The sequence below is a fragment of the Stenella coeruleoalba genome, assembly GCF_951394435.1.
Source record: "Stenella coeruleoalba genome assembly, chromosome: 19".
Taxonomy (NCBI): domain Eukaryota; kingdom Metazoa; phylum Chordata; class Mammalia; order Artiodactyla; family Delphinidae; genus Stenella; species Stenella coeruleoalba.
Window position 1 is genome coordinate 38,031,327 of NC_137165.1, and position 19,787 is coordinate 38,051,113.

The 19,787-nt window shown below is 47.3% G+C and overlaps 2 protein-coding genes across 2 annotated transcripts; both read left to right on the forward strand.

Annotated features, from left to right (window-relative positions):
* Window positions 1–1,453: 1,453 nt before the first annotated feature.
* GIP (gastric inhibitory polypeptide) lies at window positions 1,454–5,547 on the forward strand (the record flags this gene model as incomplete). The annotated part of the gene is made up of 5 exons (XM_079905216.1): window positions 1,454–1,539; window positions 2,986–3,132; window positions 3,691–3,780; window positions 4,528–4,629; window positions 5,538–5,547. The coding sequence occupies 5 exons, from the start codon at window positions 1,454–1,456 to the stop codon at window positions 5,545–5,547; spliced, it is 435 nt and encodes a 144-aa protein (XP_079761342.1).
* Window positions 5,548–9,920: 4,373 nt separating this feature from the next.
* Window positions 9,921–17,590, forward strand: SNF8 (SNF8 subunit of ESCRT-II; the record flags this gene model as incomplete). The annotated part of the gene is made up of 8 exons (XM_079903572.1): window positions 9,921–10,079; window positions 10,440–10,490; window positions 11,972–12,110; window positions 13,248–13,352; window positions 14,006–14,078; window positions 15,030–15,171; window positions 16,334–16,408; window positions 17,453–17,590. Exons 1-8 carry the CDS (start codon window positions 10,026–10,028, stop codon window positions 17,588–17,590), a joined length of 777 nt encoding a protein of 258 aa, XP_079759698.1. The 5' UTR covers window positions 9,921–10,025.
* Between the last annotated feature and the right edge of the window lie 2,197 nt (window positions 17,591–19,787).

Consider the following 19,787-nt stretch of genomic DNA (forward strand, 5'->3'; position numbering starts at 1 on the left):
TCCATCACTCTCCCGCCCTTTCCCCAGGCAGCTGGACACCCCCTAGATATCGAGCTGGAGACACTGCCACATTGACAAAGCCGCGGGCCACTGTGGCCCCTCTCTCTCTGACCCAGGAGTAGTTTAATGTCTATGGTAGTGCCCCCCCCACCCAAGTTAGTGTCACCTTACCCAAGCCTGCCCTCACCAAGGGCACCCATCCTTTCAAACTGAGGGCACCTATAAAGGAAGTGGAGGAATACTGGGCTTCCCTGCCCAGAAGGGAGGAGGGGGAAGAAGAAAAGGGGCACTTAAGGTACCCTGCCCACAGGCCAGGCCCAGAGAGCAGCTGGAGATACCCAAATGTTAATTACCAATTAGCGCAGTTCAGGTGGAAAGGGCAACTTTATTACGTGTAAAATGGACTTAATGTGGCAGGAGCTGTGGGATTAATTTCTTGAGATAAGATGCTTTTAGGCTAATCAGTAGGTCTGCGATATCTGGATATAAAGGAGCCGGGGCAGACTTTCTTGAGACAGGTTCCAAAGAGCCAGAAGGGAGGAGGAGACCCCTGCCCTATCCTTCTTCTGGGAGAGCCGGAAAGGAAGGCTGGTAAGAGAGCAGCTGGGATGGGGATGGACGTGGACGTGGACAGGACACTGGAGAGGAGGTGGGTCTTGGCACCCCTGAGGTGTTTGGCACCCTAGTCCCTCACTTTCTTTTCCTCCGTGAAAGAAAGAAAAGGTGGGGCTGAGGGTTCCTTTAACACCCAGGTGACAACGCAGGAAAATCCACACATCTGTAGAGCTAGCTTTGGTGTTCAGGGCTCAGGAGGAAGGCTCCTTACTGTTCTTCGTCTCTGCTGAAGATGCCCTGATGAAACGGGGCTTGCCCTCGGCAGAAGCGTCAGACATCCCTAAGTGGGGATAGTGAAGGCTGGCGGGTAGGGGTTCTACTTATGGTTTTCACTCAGGCCAAGAGGGCTGCGAAGATTTAGGTGACAGCCAATCTGAGAGCTGGAAGGCTGGCTGGTATGAACTTTGGAGGCTCTGAAGGGAGAATCTTGCCAGTCCACATGCCTGTGATGTCTAGCCACAGGGGCCAGGAAGGGGGCTGTCCCTGCACACAGGCCTTCACTGCTTTCTCCTGCCAGGATCACCCCCCTGCTGCCCTCCTCCCACTCCACTCAGACTCCACCTAAAAAACAAGAAGCAGGTCCACTCTCATCCAGGCTCCATATCCCTTCTAATGTCCCTTCTAACTCTAATGCCAGCTCCTCCCACCATCCCCAAGGTGTTGCTCTAGCCTCTTAGAAAAGCTCCAACTCCCAGGGCACAGGGCCCCCCAGCTTTCAGACTCCCCACAGGCTCTGGGGCACCAGGAGTGCGCGGCCATATTGCCTGCTTCCTCAGCACAGGGCTTCCACCTCATGCTGGTCCTTTTCTCTCTTAGCTCAGGAAATAACCATTGGAAGATGCTGGCCATGAAGACCTTCTCTCTGCTGCTGGTGTCCCTGCTCCTGGCATTGGTGCTAGGAGAGAAGGAAGAAGGTCACTCCAGGTTGGGGTGAGAAGGAAGGGGTCAGGTGCCGGGGAGGAGGCTCGGGGGGTGACTGGGTTCTATTTTCAAGGGGGAGGTGAGAAAGGGAGGAATCCCAGGCCAAGAGGAAAGATGCTCGACGGAAAAAAACTTTTCAGCAGTCTGAGTGCAGAGTGAGGCTAGAACCAGGGAGTCTTTTTTTTTTTTTGCGGTACGCGGGTCTCTCACTGTTGTGGCCTCTCCCGTTGCGGCGCACAGGTTCCGGACACGCAGGCTCAGCAGCCATGGCTCACGGGCCCAGCCGCTCCGCGGCACGTGGGATCTTCCCGGACCGGGGCACGAACCCGTGTCCCCTGCATCGGCAGGCGGACTCCCAACCACTGCGCCACCAGGGAAGCCCCAGGGAGTCTTTTTTAGGAGCTACTGTTGTAGCTGGAGAGAGTGTGCTTAGATCTCTGGAAGGACTTCTCAGTGGTTAAGTGTCTGAAGTAGATGATAGCATCTCCCTTCCTAATGAAAGCCTTAACCAGTCACTTATGTGTGCATTTGATCAAATTTTACAGCAGGCTTCCTGTGTGCCAGGCACAAGGGATATACCTGAAGAGTGGTCCACAAATGCCACCTGCCCTCGTGGAGCATATAGGCCCAAGGGGAAAGCAGATGAAGAACCATCTAGGCAAAGCTTCAAACTGTCATGAGCGCTGTGAGGAAAAGGCAGGGAAGATTATGAATGAATATAGCAGGGGGTTCTGTTTGTGTGTTCGGGAGGCCGAGAGACGTGTCTGAGTAGAGTTAGGCCTTCTCATATGCAAGGACAAGCCATATGCCCCTGTCAAGTGGCTAAGTTTGACATGCAGCTGTCACACGCATACAAGGACAGACAACATCATGCAGAAGTTAAAGACCATAGACCTGGACCCAGACTACCTGGGGTAAACCCTGGATCATACCTTCACTGTACGCTAAGTTAATCTCTTTGCACGGTGGTTTCCTCACTTACCAGAGGGAGATATACATAGTGTCTACCTCCTTGGGGTGGTGTGAGGATTTAGTAAGTTTCTGTATTCAAGGGCTTGTAGAGGACCTGACTCATAGTAAGTGCCGTTATATGAGAGCTCACTATTAGGAAACTGAGAACCAAAGAACTGAATCTGGTGGGGCCAGGGCAAGAGGAGCAAAGGAGAAAACTGTGGCTCAGTCCTTAGGGAAGAGGGGGACCCCTGATCTTTGCCCAGAAGCAGAGCCTCAAACACTGAGGATGCTGGAAGTGGGTGCTTGAGCTGAGGATAAAGCCCCGGGGGCTTGATGCATGGACAAGAGGGTGTGTCCATAAAAACTGACTCCCTAGAAATGGGCTGCTTCCTTTCCAAACAGCAGCCTCCTGCTGGTGACAATCATTTATCTTCGCACCCTCTGCTCCTTCTGCGGCATCCTGGTTTCCCTCTCTCTCCCCTCCCTGCCCCTCAGGTTCCACACTAAGGCCAGCGGCTCCCAACCACGAGCCCCCAGGTACGCCGAAGGCACTTTCATCAGTGACTATAGCATCGCCATGGACAAGATCCGCCAACAAGATTTTGTGAACTGGCTGCTGGCGCAGAAGGGGAAGAAGAGCGAGTGAGTCATGCGTGCCCTTCCCTGCTCCCTGTGCCCCCGTGTGATGCACAAGGCCAGGTGGCACCTTTCGCTTAGGTGCTGCTGGGGAGCTGGACCGCATGGCGGCCCTGCCTGGGACCCTGGCTCAGGCAGCAGTCTGGTCGGGGGGTGGGGCAGGATTTGGGCAATTTTCCAATCCTTTTCTTCTAAGAGGAGGGGTCGGGAAGATGTGTGGGACTCACAGAGGATCCTCGGGGGGCTGGGGATGAACCAGGGGAGCTGAATTGCTGCCAATGACTACTTGGTGGCGGCAGCTTCAGACTTTGGAAATAGGATAAACTGCTTTCATCGTTCTTCTCTATGCAAACTCTTTTCCCCTGCCCTCACTGTTTGGCCAGCATGGTAGCTCCTGAAAAGCTTGTCACTGATAGCTGAAGACAAGCAGCGGGGAGGCTGAGTAGAGAAAGAGGTCCCCTCTGCTCCTTGGGTCGAGGTACCAAAAGATTGGAGCTTCTTTGGGCTGGAGAACATCTGGAGTCCCGCCTGGCCCCACCCACTCCCTAATCTTTATTTTACCAGCTGGAAACACAACATCACCCAGAGGGAGGCCCGGGCCCTAGAGCTGGCCCATCAATCTAACAGGAAGGAGGAGGCAAGGGAGCAGCAGGGGTGAGTCAGCCCACAGGGGAAGGGGTCGGGGGGCGGAGGGGGTGCCTCTTGACCCCACCTCATTGTTCCCTCTCCCAGACTCCAGAGCAGGGCTAGGCCCCAGATAAGCATCCCCTTCTACTCAGAGTTCAAAGAGGGGTCTTCACAGAACTCCTGGAGGACAGCCCAAGCCTAAGGGAAAGCCTGGGAGGAATGGGGGTGGGGGTCCTGGGAGGGAATCTGGGGCCAGAGTTTCTAAGGTGGATGACTTAGTGTGCAGAGTCACCAAGTCCAGGAGTGGGGCACAAAAGAGACCTCGGAAACTGGCTTCTCCACTTCTGCCTGCCAAACTTCAGGAAGGCTTGTGTGAAACTGGGACCCTCTGAAGGCCAGTCCCCTGAAATCAGTTACCCCGTCTCTGTAGGAAGCTGAGGAATTGATGACACAGATCCTTCTAAAGAGTGAATATTCCCAAAGTAATCTCTTGGGGTTTTGGAATGCACTCTGGGACACTTGGAGAGGTGGATGGGTGGGATGTCTCCCACCGGAATTGTTTGTCTTTGCCTGTATGGAAGAGCCTATATTCCCTGGCCGACAGGTCTGGGTGGAGCTTTGAAAGCTGAGACAACTGAGAGGCAGCTGTGTTGACTCGTACACCCCACCCCCACCCCACCTTGTCCCACCACGTTGGAGTCCCAGGTCCGGTATTTACTCTCTCTGGGTGGTGCCCAGGCTAAAGGCGCCTGCCTGAGGCTTTCTCCTTTGTAGCTCCCTACCCAAGAACCCCAGTGATGACGGTTTGCTAAAGGATTTACTGATTCGAGAGCTGCTGTCCTGGATCGTGGATCAGATGGAGCTCTGCAGGCTCAGGTGGGAGTTTGGTAGCTTTGGGCATCTTGCATAGTGGTTGTGAGCTCGCACTCTGGGGTCAGACACGGGTTCACATCTTCACCTCAACACATGCTGACAAATTACTTAGACTCTCTGAACCTTGGGGTTTTTGTGAAAATTGGGGCTACTTAAACCACTTCATGGGATTTGGTGGGGTTTAAATAAGATAATTCGAGGAAAAGGCTGAAATCAACATCTGCAGAGTACTGAGTTTGGTAACCTTGACAGTTATTAGTACCACTTGCACTTCTTCCTCAATTTCCTCCAGGTGAGATGCTGCTCTCACCTGCCCTACCCACCCGAGCCCATCCTAACCTTAGCTTTTCCTTGGTACCGTTGTGCCATGGCACCTTCTCAGTGATGGAACCCCTAGAGTTGGAGGCATGTTGCCCTTCTCTGTAGCTGCTGCTGGTCTCAATAGTCCTCAAATCCTCCTCCTAAGCTAGGAAGTCTTTCAATCTATTATGTCTCAGAAACAAGGGATGGCTCAATACCATGGAGAGATCCACCCACCCGAATGGTGAGACAGGACACTCATTTAAGATGCAGACACCGAGGCACAGAAACCAAAACAAATTCAGACTTCGGTGCTGGGAAGTTGAGGGACTGAGGGCACAAATCTGGGATGGCTTCCTGTAAGAGGGTTAGAAGGAAGAGAGGCATGTGACCTGAACAACGGAGAAGAGAGTATGAGAAACTCTCCACAGGAAAGTGGGTAACAGTCTCTGTGCTTTTGGGAATCATTTTGATTACTTATAATTAGAGAGGTAGTTTGGAGGTAGGAGCGGTTGAACTATGGCTGGGTGCCAGGATACATTTACTTTGCTGCCTTTAAGCCGATACTGACCCTCTCTCCACTGCTCCACTCCTCTCTCCACTCTGCACAGGTTTCAGTGACTCTGACCAAACCCAGCTCAGAACTGGACTCTGTCCTTCACTTACTCAGCTCCTGCCTCAGCTCCACCCCAGGATACCCCAAAGAAACAAAACCAAGTTCAAGCTGAAATAAATCTTTGTGCCCGTTGTCAAAACATATTCACGTGTCTACTGAGCACTACCTGTTCATTTGTCTTCGTGTGTGCACCACCCAGTGAAAAGCAGATATGGCTCTTACCCATCTGTTAATTCATCTGTTGTTTCCACGAACACTTACTGGAAACTTAACACAGGCAGAGACTGCCCTGAACGCTGGGTATACAGCAATCATGGAAACAGACACAATCCTTGTCCCCAAGGGGTTTACAGTCCAGTGGTGGGGACAGACTTTAATCTTTAAACACACAAACACATTAATAACTACAAAACATGCAGAGTTATGTGAAGAAACACTAGGGAGCTGTGAGAGGACAGAGAAGCCTCATCTAGATGGAGTGGGCAGTCAGGAGGGCCTCTCTAAGAAAATGACGTTTAAGCTGAGTGAGATTTGAAGGATAAAATGGCCAAAGGGTGATGGAAGCCTTCATAAATATTAGCCAGTGCTATGGTTGCACAGCAAAATGGGCAACGGTGAGAACGGCACAAGTAGAGACGGGGCAGGTGGGCAGAGGCAGGGCCTCAAAGGCCATGTTAAAGCTTTGAGAGTTTATCCTCAGTGCAAGGACAAGTACTTGAAGGATTTTAAGCAGGGGCAGGTCAGAGAAGATCTATTTGCATCCCCAAACAATCACACTGATGATGGTGAGAATGATATTGAGATGAAGAGGGATGAATGTGGAAGAGGCTCTTAAGGGATTCCAGATTTCACACTAGGGAGTTGCCAGTGAAGGTGAAGGGAAGTGGGAGAACTCAGTTTGTCCAAAAGTCAATACCTCTTTCTTCCGGTGTTTAAATGTTTATCCACCTCGGCATGCTGCCTTCTCCCAGTGCCCTGCATCCACAGAAGACAAGGCTGTCTCTCTTTCCCGCTTAGTTTAGGTTACCTTTGCCTAATGTCCCCTCCTCTTCCCTTGATCTAGTCATATTTTAGCATACTAGAGTCAAACACACCTAGATTCAAATCACTCTCTAGGTCTGTGACTTGGCAAGTTAGTTCCTCTCTCTCTGAAGCTCAGTTTGCTGTCTGGAAAAGACTAAAAAGTACTCACGTCATAGGGTTGAAGTATTTTAAAATAATGCCTGGCACAAAGTAAGTGGTCAATAAAAGTTAACTTTTGTTATTATTATTCACACACTTAAACCTCAGTTTAAAAACACTGGGGTATTAGTTTAAAATCAGGGAGTGGCAAACTGGATTGGCTGAATGGCTGGGCCAGTAACCTAAATAAGCAAAGTGGGGAGTGTGTAAAGTAAGGGGAAGGATTGGGACTGTGAAAATGGAAAAGAAATGTGCCCCTAAAGGTATTCTGATGACCAAACAAAACTCTTTGGAGAACTGAATTTGCCTGAGGGCTGCCAGTTTGCAATCTCTTCCAGTTCTTAACATTTTGGGCTTCCTCTCCTCTAAACTCCTAGAGTTCTAAGGGTGTGTACCACACAATTTAGAGCATGCCTTTGCTCAGAGGTTATATTTTAGTGATTCTCCATGATAGAACTGATTGTATTGGGGAGGAGTTCAGATCTATATTTCTGTAGTCTTGGGTGTCTCTGTGAATCAGCGAATCTGTAAGTGTTATTAAAAAAAATGTACAACTGTCTCACTATGGGCCAGGCATTAGTGCTCAGGACTTTCGAGATGCCATTTTTTTTTCAACTTTTTTTTTTTTTTTGGCTTTTATTCAGATTTAGAAACATCATTTAAAAAAAGTCATGGTGATCTCATTTAAAGCCTCATCACAGTCCTTCGAGGTAATGATAGCATCATAGCTGTCAACCGTGCACTACACTGCCTCCCTGAGGCAGAGAGTTAAAGCCCATGCTCTTAGCCACTCTGCCATAAGGCCAATGACTCACTAGTCACTTAAAGCAACTGAGAGCATCTGTGACGGTCACATTCAGTGGTGCACCGGGGCAGAGTGCTTCTGAGAGCCATTGTGAAATTGTCAGGAATTCTGTGAGCAGGCTGTAAAACCATCCATAGCTTGAAACAATAGCTCCAAAGGCTGTGGTCAGAGTATTTACACTATGGAAATTGGCAAATGATATAAACCAGAGCACCGCCCTCCCAACCTGGAGAGGTGATTGTTAAACATTTACCAGCACATTACTGGTCAGCATACTTTCTCTTAAATTATAGAGGAGAACAAATGTGTCTGAAGAAGGGAATGAACATGTCTGCTTGAGGGTGGCAATGAAGTTTATCAAGGGTCAATGTGTGTACCTCAGGGAGTATGTATGTGTGCATTTGAGGGTCTGAATAGTTAAATCTGAAGTCATGAGTGTGAGTGAGGGATCAGTGTGTATACCTTAAAGAGTCATACAGTGTGAGTCAGAGAGTGAGAAGTGAGGCAGGTGTGTCTAGATGGTGTCAGCGGGCACCTAAGGGACGGAGTTTTTGTGTTAGGGAGTGGTGTAGTAAGAATATGAAAATATGAGGTCAGTATGTGCATACATGAGGCTAATGCATTTTTCATAGACAGGGTGTAATGGAGGAAGTCAATGTGTATGAGAGGGTGTCAAATGTATGTGTTGGGAGGCGACAAATCTGTGTCTGAGAAAGTAAGTTTGTGTTTAAGGGGGCTTATGTTATCTGAGTTTAGTGTCTAAGGGTACGTATCGGAGTGAATCTGAAGGTAGGACTATGATAGCCTAAATAATTGTTTCAGCCTTGGTCGTTCTTTCAAAATACAGAAAAACACAAATAACAGTGCTAAATATTTTTAGCAAGATAGAGCATTATTTCTCTTTCTCGTAAACACCCAGAGGCAGGCAGCCCGGAGCTGGTGTGACAGCTTTTGCTCCGTCAAATCCTCAGGGACCCAGACTCATTGGCTCATGGCTCCACCATCCCTCAAGGCCCAAAATGGCAACTAAATATCCTGCCACCGATCTCTCTGCTCCCATCCTCTTTTTTTTTTTTTTTCAGGTTGCATGGTGCAGCATGCAGGATCTTAGTTCACCCACCAGGGATCGAACTCCTTCTCTCACCCCCACCCCCGTGCCCCCTGCCACATTGGGAGCATGGGGTCTTAACCACTGGACCACGAGGGAAGTCCCTGCTCCCATCCTCTTTTTTTCCTTTTACTTGAAACCTCTCTGGTAACATTATTCACATCCATGGTTTTGCCTTGATCTGTAGCCCAGTTCTTTCTGTAGAACTTCATACCAGTACATCTGAATGACAATTGGCCATCTCTCCCGGGATGTCCCACAGACCTCAATTTCAACATTTTCAAAACCACTCTTATTTCCTCAGCTTCATCCTGTGGTCTCTTCCTACCGCTCTCTCTGAACGGCACCACGCAGTTGCCCAAGCCAGGACACTGAACATCCTGCTAACTTTTCCCACCCACTCTGTCCCCATCAGTTTTACCATCCCTTTTTCTTACTTTGTCCGGAATCTGTCGCATTCTCTCTATCCTTTCTGCCACCATCTTAGTTCTGGCCCTCATCATTTCTACTTTGGACTGCTACAACTGACTTAAAATTAAGTCTAGGTTGCCATTAATTTTCCTATAACAAAATTTTGGTATTATTACTCCCTGACTTAAACCTCCCTTGGCTCCTTTTTTTAAGACTCAATATTGCTATAGAAGTCACCTATGGAACTTCCTAAACACACAGATAACTGATTTCACCCCAGACCTGATGAATAACAAACATAGCTGATACTTATTTATGTGCCAGGCATTGCACTAAATGCTTTGTTATATATTTTCTGGCTTAATTCTCACAATGACTTCATGAGTAGGTATTACTCTTTCTCAACTGTGTTAAATGGAACACAAAGAGGTTAAGGAATTTGCCTTAAGTTACTGGACCATACGTAGTGGAAGTGAGCTATGGTACCAGGTAAACTAATTCCAGAGTCCAAGTTCTTAACTGTAAGGCCTTCCCCAATCAGAAGCTCTACGTGTGATTCCAAAAGGCAAGCTCCATTAGCGTAGAACGGATTGTTTTATGTTTAATATGGAACGCTCGGCGCCCAACTCAGCGCGTCGCACGCAACAGACGGCCAGTGAGCAGCGGCGGACCTTCACTTGCAGGCTGGGGTGGCGGTGGGGGTCAGTCGCATGAAGTCGAGCGAGTCCGAGGCGTCCACCTGGGTGGGGCGCGCTGGGCCGCAAACAGTTTTGCGGATCCTGGCTGGAGCACGAGGCGGGGCCGCCAGGCCCCTGGCGCTGGGGGAGTTCAGCCCCGCGGCCGGAAGTCTGGGCGTAGCTTCCGGCGCGCGGAGATGACGTCCAGTTTGCGCATCCGCGTGGGGGAGCTGGTGGAGGATCCCGGGACGCGGAGACCCGGGGTCCCGGCAGCGGGGCGGCCCGCGGGCCACGGTGGGGATGCACCGCCGCGGAGTAGGAGCCGGCGCCATCGCCAAGAAGAAGCTTGCGGAGGTGAGGGGAAGGAGGCGGGCCCTACAGTCACTCCAGACCCGCGAGAGACAGAAGTCTCTCCGCGCAGAGCTCTGTACCCTCAGATCGCCTCCCAACAGAATCTGACGCGGGTTTCTCGGTCCCGGGGAATTGAGTTTCTCCAGCTTCCGGTGTATTGGAATGTCAGCATCCCTAGATCCATCAGCCCTTTCCCTCACTTCCCCCAATTAGACTACAGTCGAGTCGTCTATTCTACTTCCTCACTTCCTCTCCCTAAGAAAAACCATTTGCAAGACCCTTTTAATACTTCTGCGGAGGCAGTACAAGTGGGAGCCCCCAGCACCCACTCTCTCAACTCATCCTGGTCTATTTGTCTGACAGGCCAAGTATAAGGAGCGAGGGACTGTCTTGGCAGAGGACCAGCTGGCCCAGGTGAGTGGGATGGAGGGCTCCAGACAGCAAGGGAGATCCGACAAGGCTGGGCAGGACACCTTTGATATAAACCAGATTGTTTGGATCGAACTAAAAATAGGGCATTTGGCAAATCCCAGTTTCTGGGCTGCTCAGGTCATTTAGGTGACTTGCTGATAACAATGATAGCTAACATCTTTGAGTGATTACCTACTTGTAGCGTCCCAGGCACATGTCCATTTTCTTTACATACACCGTCTTGTTCATTCCTCCTGACAATCCTATCAGGAAGGAACTCTGTTCTTCGCACTTTCAAATTGAGGGCACTGAGGTGTTAAGTGCTTTATCCAAGGTTACATGGGTAGTAAGTGGTAGAGTTGTTTGATTAGGTCTTTTGGGTTTTTACTTTAAATGCCTAAGAATAACCTGAAAATATTGCCTAACCTGTGGCACCCACCACCATCACATCTAGGTGCACACCAGAAGTGTCAGTGATGGGGGTATGGCTCCTGCAGTTTCCTTCTCTAACACTTCCCTTTTCTGTACATGCCCTGTTGTTTACTCAGTTATTTTGCCTGGTGAAGAAGAGAAGGAGGCAGTGAGGCAGGGAAATGGGCCCTTGAACTGAGGAAAATAAATAGACACAGGGTGTGCTGTTCAAAAGCTCCCACTCAGGGGAGATAACATGCAGGAATCAGCTGGAAATGGTGATTATAATAATGTGTAAATTTCTAATATGTTGGAAATGAGGAGATGCTGGGCCAGGAGTGGTTATTCTTGGTGAGTTGAAGATAGGTTGTTAATTAGGGAAAGAAAAGGAGTAATGCAAATGGGAAGTCAGAATATCCCCAAACCAAAAGTATTTAGCTTTAGAATGTACTCTGGTAGAGCCACATCCCTTCCTCAGAGATTCTTTATCTATGGTTATCCCCGAGGAGGTTCTTGACTCAGAGATTAAAACAACACACCTAATTCATGCCAGGCTTCCTTTCTCTCCTATCTAGCCTTTCTGTCAGTGGCTGAAGATTTCCCACTGTGTGAATGCTGCAAAATTATTAGGTGCATCTTCAATTAATTAATTTCATTAGATTTAAAAAAAATTTTATTTTATTTTTGAGTATAGTTGATTTACAATGTTTTGTTCGTTTCAGGTGTGCAGCACAGTGATTCAGTTATACATATACATATGTCTGTTCTTTTGCAGATTCTTCTCCCATATAGGTTATTACAGGATATTGAGTAGAGTTCCCTGTGCTATGCAATAGGTCCTTGTTGATTGCACCTTCAATTTAATAACATTTTTTTCTTCTGGGAAAAAGATAAGAAGCACTTACAACAACCGAAATATAATTAATGCTGTTGTATGTTATATAATGAGAGTTGTTAAGAGAGTAAACCCTAAGAGTTCTCAGCACAAGGAAAAAAATTTTTTTTCTATTTCTTTAATTTTGTATTTTGTGATGAAGGAAGTTCTCTAAACTTAACTGTGATTCATCCTGCAGATGTCAAAGCAGTTGGACATGTTCAAGACCAACCTGGAAGAATTTGCCAGCAAGCACAAGCAGGAGATCCGGAAGAATCCTGAGTTCCGGGTGCAGTTCCAGGACATGTGTGCCACCATTGGGGTGGATCCTCTGGCCTGTAAGTTGTCTGTAGGGGTCCAGTGTTCTTCTAGGGTTGCTAAGGGACAAAGCTCACCTAGTTGTTGTCACTACTGTTGGGGCGTCTTCTGTAAGGGCCTACAGGGAGATCCAGAGGATGTTGTCTTCAGGGAGTCCCTAGCAGGATGGCTGAGTATCCAGTTTGATGGGAAAGATGGAGAGGTTGGAGTGCAGGCTGAGTAGCCAGTGTACGTGATCTTCCCTGGAATGCTGTGCTGTGGAATTTTTTATGACTATTTTTCCCTTTGTTAAAAAAGTTTTGATAAAAGTAGCATGTATTCAGGCAGTCAGTCAACAAAGGAGAAAAAAGAAAACGAGAAAGTGGAAGTCTTCTGACCCTGCCCGTAATTGCAGAGATAAAGTACTGTTAACAGTTTAAGGTATATCTTTCTAGACACCTTCATCATATTTATAAACTATTTTTTAAAAATATATGGGATTGGGCTTCCCTGGTGGCGCAGTGGTTGAGAGTCTGCCTGCCAATGCAGGGGACACGGGTTTATGTCCCAGTCCGGGAAGATCCCACATGCCACAGAGCGGCTGGGGCCGTGAGCCATGGCTGCTGAGCCTGCGAGTCTGGAGCCTGTGCTCCGCAACGGGAGAGGCCACAACAGTGAGAGGCCCGTGTACCGCAAAAAAAAAATATATATATATATAAATATATATGGGATTATGCTGTAATTATTACTCTGTAACTTGCATTTTTTACTCAATAAAATATCTTCAATGGATTTTTGAATGCCAGGTCTGCATATTCTTTTTCTTAGCCTGTCTAGACCGTATGTCCCATTATATTTCACTGCATGCTTTGGGAAAGAAAACTCACTTTTATAGTATCCTGAGCCAGAGTTAGCAGCCAAATAGATTGCCCACCTTTAGAACTGTCTGAACCTGTTGTTTAGTAGGAATTACCAAGAGACAGATTGTGTTGAGGATCCTGAGTTGTAAGTGGAGCAGAAGGACGTAAGGCTGGGCAGAGAAGACTTCCCATAGAATAGATGTATTTTTTTAAGTATATGGGCTGCCGAAGCAAGCACTAGAATAGATGTTTTAATCTAGCTTTGAAAGAAAAGATGTAACTATTGAATAACCTAGCTTTTGTTTTTCTGTCTTTTAGCTGGAAAAGGATTTTGGTCTGAGATGCTAGGCGTGGGAGACTTCTATTACGAGCTGGGTGTCCAGATTATCGAAGTGTGCCTGGCCCTGAAACACCGGAATGGAGGTGAGGGTGGCTCGGTCCTGGACTGGGCTTTGGGCTTCTCTGAGAGGGAAAAAATGTTGAAAGATGATCTTTCCTATCCTGCAGTCTGCAGGCCAGTAAGGTCTTGAGAAGCTGTTAGGTCCTGAGAAGTATCTTAGTGCTTCACGATGTTGAATCCATGACCAGTCTCCATGGCCAAGGGTAAATCTGAATGATTATCTCTATTCTCCAAAGGTCTTTGGCCAGGAAGGCTTAGCTCCTAGTTGTTACAGAACATATAGGCAGGTAGGAAATAGGCCTTTTTCCCTGATAGATGATGTGTCTGGGTTATGATTTTCTCATTAGTAACTATAGGCCTGCCCTGCTTATCCAAGGTGTGGTGATGTCAATGGAGTCTCTGTGCTCCCCAGAATGTTAGCTTTAAAACGATCATTCAGTGATATCATCTTAATAAGCACACTGAATGGTCTGTGTTGAAGTTAAGAAATAAAACTTAACCCTAGTTAGAAATCATTGGCTATAGACAGAAATCATTGGCTGTAGACAGAAATCATTGGCTGTAGACACAGCCTTGGTGTCAAGAGAGCATTTACAGTTTTTCAGAGATGCTGTCTTTTTTTTTTTAAAGTCATAAAGGTAATCCTTCAACTGCTTTCTGTCCCCCTCTCCAATAGGTCTGATAACTCTGGAGGAACTACATCAACAGGTGTTAAAAGGAAGGGGCAAATTCGCCCAGGATGTCAGCCAGTAGGTTTTGCCTTCCAACCCCTTGGAGTATAGAAAGGTCTTTAAAAAAGGTGGAAATCTTTTCTCCTTACCACTCGTTCGTCTAGGCTAGTTTAGGAATCATTTTTATTTCTCTTCATGATCAGAAGAAATGTTTTTATTTTAGAAATCTGAAAATAGAGATATAAAAAAACAAAAAACCCATTATTTCTCAACTGAGATATTACAACTGTTAAAAGTTTTGGTAGATCTCCTTCTAAGCATTTTTTTCATGCATAAAAATAATGTGGGTGTGTGTATACACTTTTTTTTTCTTCTTCTTTTTAAACATACTCGGGGCTGTATACACTGTTGACATTATTTGTGGTCAAGGAGACTAGAGCTGGCACTGAGAAAGGCTGGGGAAAGGAGCTGGGCTCAGAAGATGGGGTGTAAATTGACCTGGTTCACTAGCCTTTGTGTGACTCCAATTTGAGAAAAGGTAAAAAAGACTCTCAGTATGTGGGCTGGATATGTGGTCTACACATTATCTTGTGGGTTTTCTTTAATTTCAGTTAGTTGTCAACTAAGAAATCAAAATCTGGCACCACTGGGCCTGAATTTCCAAATGGCGGCAATCAGCTGGGTTGCCCCTTTCAAGTCTCTGTTTTGCCATAGTTTACAGTACTCCCTATTGTCGCTTAAGTTCAGCTCACTTATTCACATTTCCTGATGGGCTCCTGGAAGCATACTTTTTACCTCTGTCTGGTATTGGAGTGGTTTGCTAAGTGGAGAGCCTGACTCCTATACCATTTCCCTGGAATGTCCAAGCACCATTTGGTGCACCTTGACCCTGCCTTTTTACTGATGTAGTTAAATGTAGTGCAGCCTTTTGAGTCTTCAGCCATGGTATCCTGCCCAGGGCAGAGCTGAAACTGCATTGTTGCTAGTCTGGTCTGCCAAGGGTCTTTAAGCAGCTCTTCCTCACCTCAGAGACGACCTGATCAGGGCCATCAAGAAGCTAAAGGCACTGGGCACTGGCTTCGGCATCATCCCTGTGGGCGGCACTTACCTCATTCAGTCTGTTCCAGCTGAGCTTAATATGGATCACACTGTGGTGCTGCAGCTGGCAGAGGTACTGGTGGGCCGTGTGTGTGTGTGTGTGTGTGTGTGTGGGGGGGGGGTGGGAGAGAGAGAGAGGAGAGGGAGGGAGGGAGGGGGAGGGAGGGAGAGTGTGTGTGTGTGTGTGTGTGTGTGTGTGTGTGTGTGTGAGGGAGGGAGGGGGGAGGGAGGGAGAGAGAGGAGAGGGAGGGAGGGAGGGGGAGGGAGGGAGAGGGAGGAGAGGGAGGGAGGGAGGGGGAGGGAGGGAGAGTGTGTGTATGTGTGCGTGTGTGTGTGTGTGTGTGTGTGTGTGTGTCCGTGCGTGCATGTGCATGTAGAGGCAGTCTGGGAGGGGATTTTCTGATCTCCTCCCCTCCATCACTCAGGTCTTTTGCTGAAACTGTCTAACGGATGCACTACTCAGACCTGTGCTTATTTAGCAGACGTTTATTGAGCAGCTATAGTGCAAAGCACTGGGCCAGGCTGTAGGAGCATATAAAGATGGGTACCATATAGTTCCTGCTCTCAAGGAGCTTACAGTCTAGTGTAGACAGACATGCAGACCACTAACTGAATTTCCTTGGTGGACAGATTTTTTTGATGTCTTCGTAAAACTACTTTATGGATTCTTTGAAAAAATGTTTAATCTTGTTTGCCATCCTCCTGTTCCTCAGCAATGCCTTAAGCTATATCATCTTCCTCGAAATCCTTATCATGTTTTTAGGGAAGACATGTTCAGTTTTCTCAATTCTGTAATGTAGAATAGAACTAAATGAGGGAGGGGACTTTTCTGGATTGGGGAATGGTTAGGGTGAGGCAGGACAGGGGCTGAATACTTAAATATTTTAGATTATGAACAGTTTATGATGATCACCATTTCTTCCTATCAGTTAATCATTCTGAATCTTTCCTTGTCACTTTAGAGTTCTCTGGTAAAGTCTACATTGATATTTTAGTACCAGGGACTCGACTCTACTTTTTAGGACTGAACCCCTCAACCTACCTCTGTCATCCTGAAAGTCACTTCTCTCTTGCTCTCTACTGGGACCTCTAAACATTCTTCTGTGCTCTCTTAGGCTTCACCCAAGGGCAGTTCCCCCTCCTGCCTGGGTAAATTAATTGTCCCTGGGCAGATGCTGGATTCTAAGGGAAAGCACGCTCTTAACTGACGCAGCCTCCATTCCTCCTTCCTTCAGAAAAGTGGCTATGTGACTGTCAGTGACATCAAAGCCAGTCTTAAATGGGAGACGGAGCGAGCGCGGCAAGTGCTGGTATGTGACTTTTGGAATGGCCCAGAAAAGATGGGCCCCAGATGGGAGGAGGAGGGTAGACAGGTACCCCACAGGCAAGAGCTGTGGCCTCTCTCTCTCTGCTGACTTCTTGCCTGGAAGGCTGCTGCTGCCACACCAGAAGTAACCCCAGCATTTCTCTGAAGATGGCACTGAGAGGTAGAACTCACAAAGGCAGGCTTCCAGCCCTGGCACATGGGTACAGCCAGGCTGCCACTGCCACTGGGGAGTCACCAATGCCTCTCTCTGCTGACCTGTAAAGCCTGGTCAGATGGTTAATGTGGCTTGTACTGGAAGTAACACTGTTAGTACAGAGTGAAGGGAATTATTAACTACTGATAACTACATTGCTATAATTATATACTATTATAGTGCATGTTACATATAGTTTTATATATACACATTTCATGGTACTAATGAAAGACTGATGTTGTGAAGAGGGAGTGGCATGAACACGTAGGAACCCTGGCTTTCAATACCTTTCTCCTTACCCAGGCAGTTGAACTATAGACTTAACTTCATCTGTGAAGTGGGGATAACAAACATTTAATGATATTGGGTAGAACCAACCCATCTGGAGCATACTTCCAGCTATAGGAACTATGAGTCCATTCTAATACTAATACAGTTTTTCCATTAACTTTTCCAAAAAGGTTTCCCCCTAGCTGTCTGTTACTCCATAAGTTAACTGAAAGGTACTGATCTCCATTTTGTTTTAGGGAATGCAGTTAGTGATTTGCTCAAAGCCATACAGCAAATATTTCTGTAGCCCTTCCTTCCACAACATCCCACTTTGTCGTTATCCTCTTTCCCAGCAGCACAGATTAAGCAACTTGGTGGCATTTCTCACACCTCAGGCAAAGACCTAGGCTAAACAAATCATTCTAATTTGGCTGTGTAAATATGTGAAGGCACTCTTGTAGATTTAGTTTGAAAACCCCACTGAAGCCAAGATAGGTTTGAGGATTATCTACCCTACATTATGTAAACTCCCCTTTCTCAGTTGATTTTTCCTTTTTCTGCCAGGAACACCTGCTGAAGGAAGGGCTGGCTTGGCTGGACCTGCAGGCCCCAGGGGAGGCCCACTACTGGCTGCCAGCTCTCTTCACTGACCTCTACTCCCAGGAGATTACAGCTGAGGAGGCCAGAGAAGCCCTCCCCTGACTGGGAATGCGGAAGGGGGCACAGCAGCAGGCAGGGAGAAGAGGGAGGAGCTGGTGGTGAATAAAACCTCGACAACTTTGTTTTAAAAAAGAACCAAAAAACCAAAAAAATTCCAATTTTTTTCTTCCCCCAGTATTCTTCAGCCATTACTTTCTTTTTTTTAAAGTGCCTTCACATTGCATCTTTATTGGAGAAAACCTTTTTTATCCGCTAAGGATAACCTGAGTAACATAGATAACAGTGAACATGTATAAAATGACTTGCACAGGTCATCTACAAGTTCATGGTAGAGCTGGGCCTAGAATGAAGGCCTTCTGTCTCCTGGCTAGACAGTCTAGTTTCTGTGGCCCTGAGACATAAATTATAGCCTCTGTTAATTCAAACCCCTTCCTCATAAAATGTTCCTTATCTCAAATGAGCAGACCCTAACGGACCAGTAAATAGTCACCCTTTCAGTCTCTTCCAGCTTCCTTTGTAGAGGTTCCAGGTTATGGCAGCAGACTTAGCTACGAGTATGAAGGAAACAGGTCAATGTTAAATGGTGGTTACAGAAAAGAAAACTTAATTTGAGGGGAATTACCAATAGTGGATGCAGTATTTCTCAAATTCCTTACTACCTTTTCCTCCTATAGTGATCATCAGGTCGTCCCTCTAACCTCAGGGGTGGGAAAGGGAATCATTTATTGAACACCTACCAGACACCCAGTTTTATATACACCTTGTATAGTCCTCACAACCTTAAAAGTTAAATAGGTGTCCTTAACTTTGGCAGGTGAGGAGTCTAATTGACCAGAGGCCACCACCTTAAGCAGAGCCAAAGCTAGAGCCTAGGCCCGCAGGCCCCCCGGGCCCCCGCTTTCCTGTATGCAGCTTTGCGTGGCACAGGTTGGCAGGACGTTTTGTGTATAATTTCTTCCGACACACATGGTCAGCGAAGAGGAAAAGCCTCTGTACCAGAAAGCAAGAGCCTTCTATAGCAAGTAGAGAAGGTGATGAGCTGGGAGGCCAGCATTAAGCCCCGTCTTCATGGTCTGAATTCTGAATTCCTAAGAAGGGGTCGTTTGGTATCAGAAAACTGAAAACCCAATGGTTTGGACTATCCATACTAAGACACCTTTCCCTTAGCAAGGGGATATATAGCCTGAGCCCATCTCTACCTCTGCCTGTCCTTGAGGACAAGCTCACTTCCTGAACAGGTATTTCTTTCAAAGCAGCCGAGGCTAAGATGGCATTCCTCTCCTGACTGCCAAAGTTACAGCCTCAAAAAAAGGACCTTATTTCTTAATGATGGGAACTTTTGCCACCAGTAGTCCTGCTTCCACCCACACCACGTAACCCAAGTTTTTGGCTTCCACTGAGCACTATCTTTATCCCTGACAGTTTCAGGCCTAGGTGAGAGGTGTGGCTGTCAAAACAATCCCGTTCTTCCTTTTACACAAACCCTCCCACACCCATAGGCGCTTCCTCCTTCTGCCAAAACAAACTTTATTGCACCAAAAAGAAAAAAAAAAAAAAACAAAAAACTTCATTTATGTACAGTCAGATATAAAGACATCTCTTTGACTCCTGTGCATATATTTCCTCAACTCAAGATTAGGACGTAAAAGTCAGGCTAGTACGCCAGACATGCTCTGCCCATGGCAGGACCAAGGAGAGGATTGTCACTTGAAAGTGGGAACACTTAAATGTATGACAGGTAACACTGGACCAACAGACCAAGGGCATTCTTCCAAGCCTGTACTAGCTCTGGGAATGGAAGAGGGAAATTGGAAGCAGGGCCCCTTCTTGAGTCTTCTTGTGAAGAGGCCCAGCCTTCAGGTTTCAAAGCTATACTTCTGTCCCCCAAGCCCACTTCCTGTCCAGTTCCTTTGCTTCCTGCCCTCCCAAGTAGGACATTCTCCTTTGTGCCCAACCCCCTTCCCAACTTCCCCAGGAAGTCTCATGACCCACAAGGCAGAGGCCTCTCTAGCAGCGGGCAGAGCAGGTACAAGTTATCCTCTCCCTTACATGTGGCTGGATACTGACTGAGGCCCTGTGTCATGTGGATCACCAATACCCCACTGGGAGACCTATCAGTAAGAATCTGGAAAGTACAGGAGAACACATCAAAAAGGGGAAGGATGGGTTCCCTTGATGCCCAGTGTCACAGGGCACCTAAAGTACATTTTTCTGAGCCAACCAGATAAAGGATCACTGC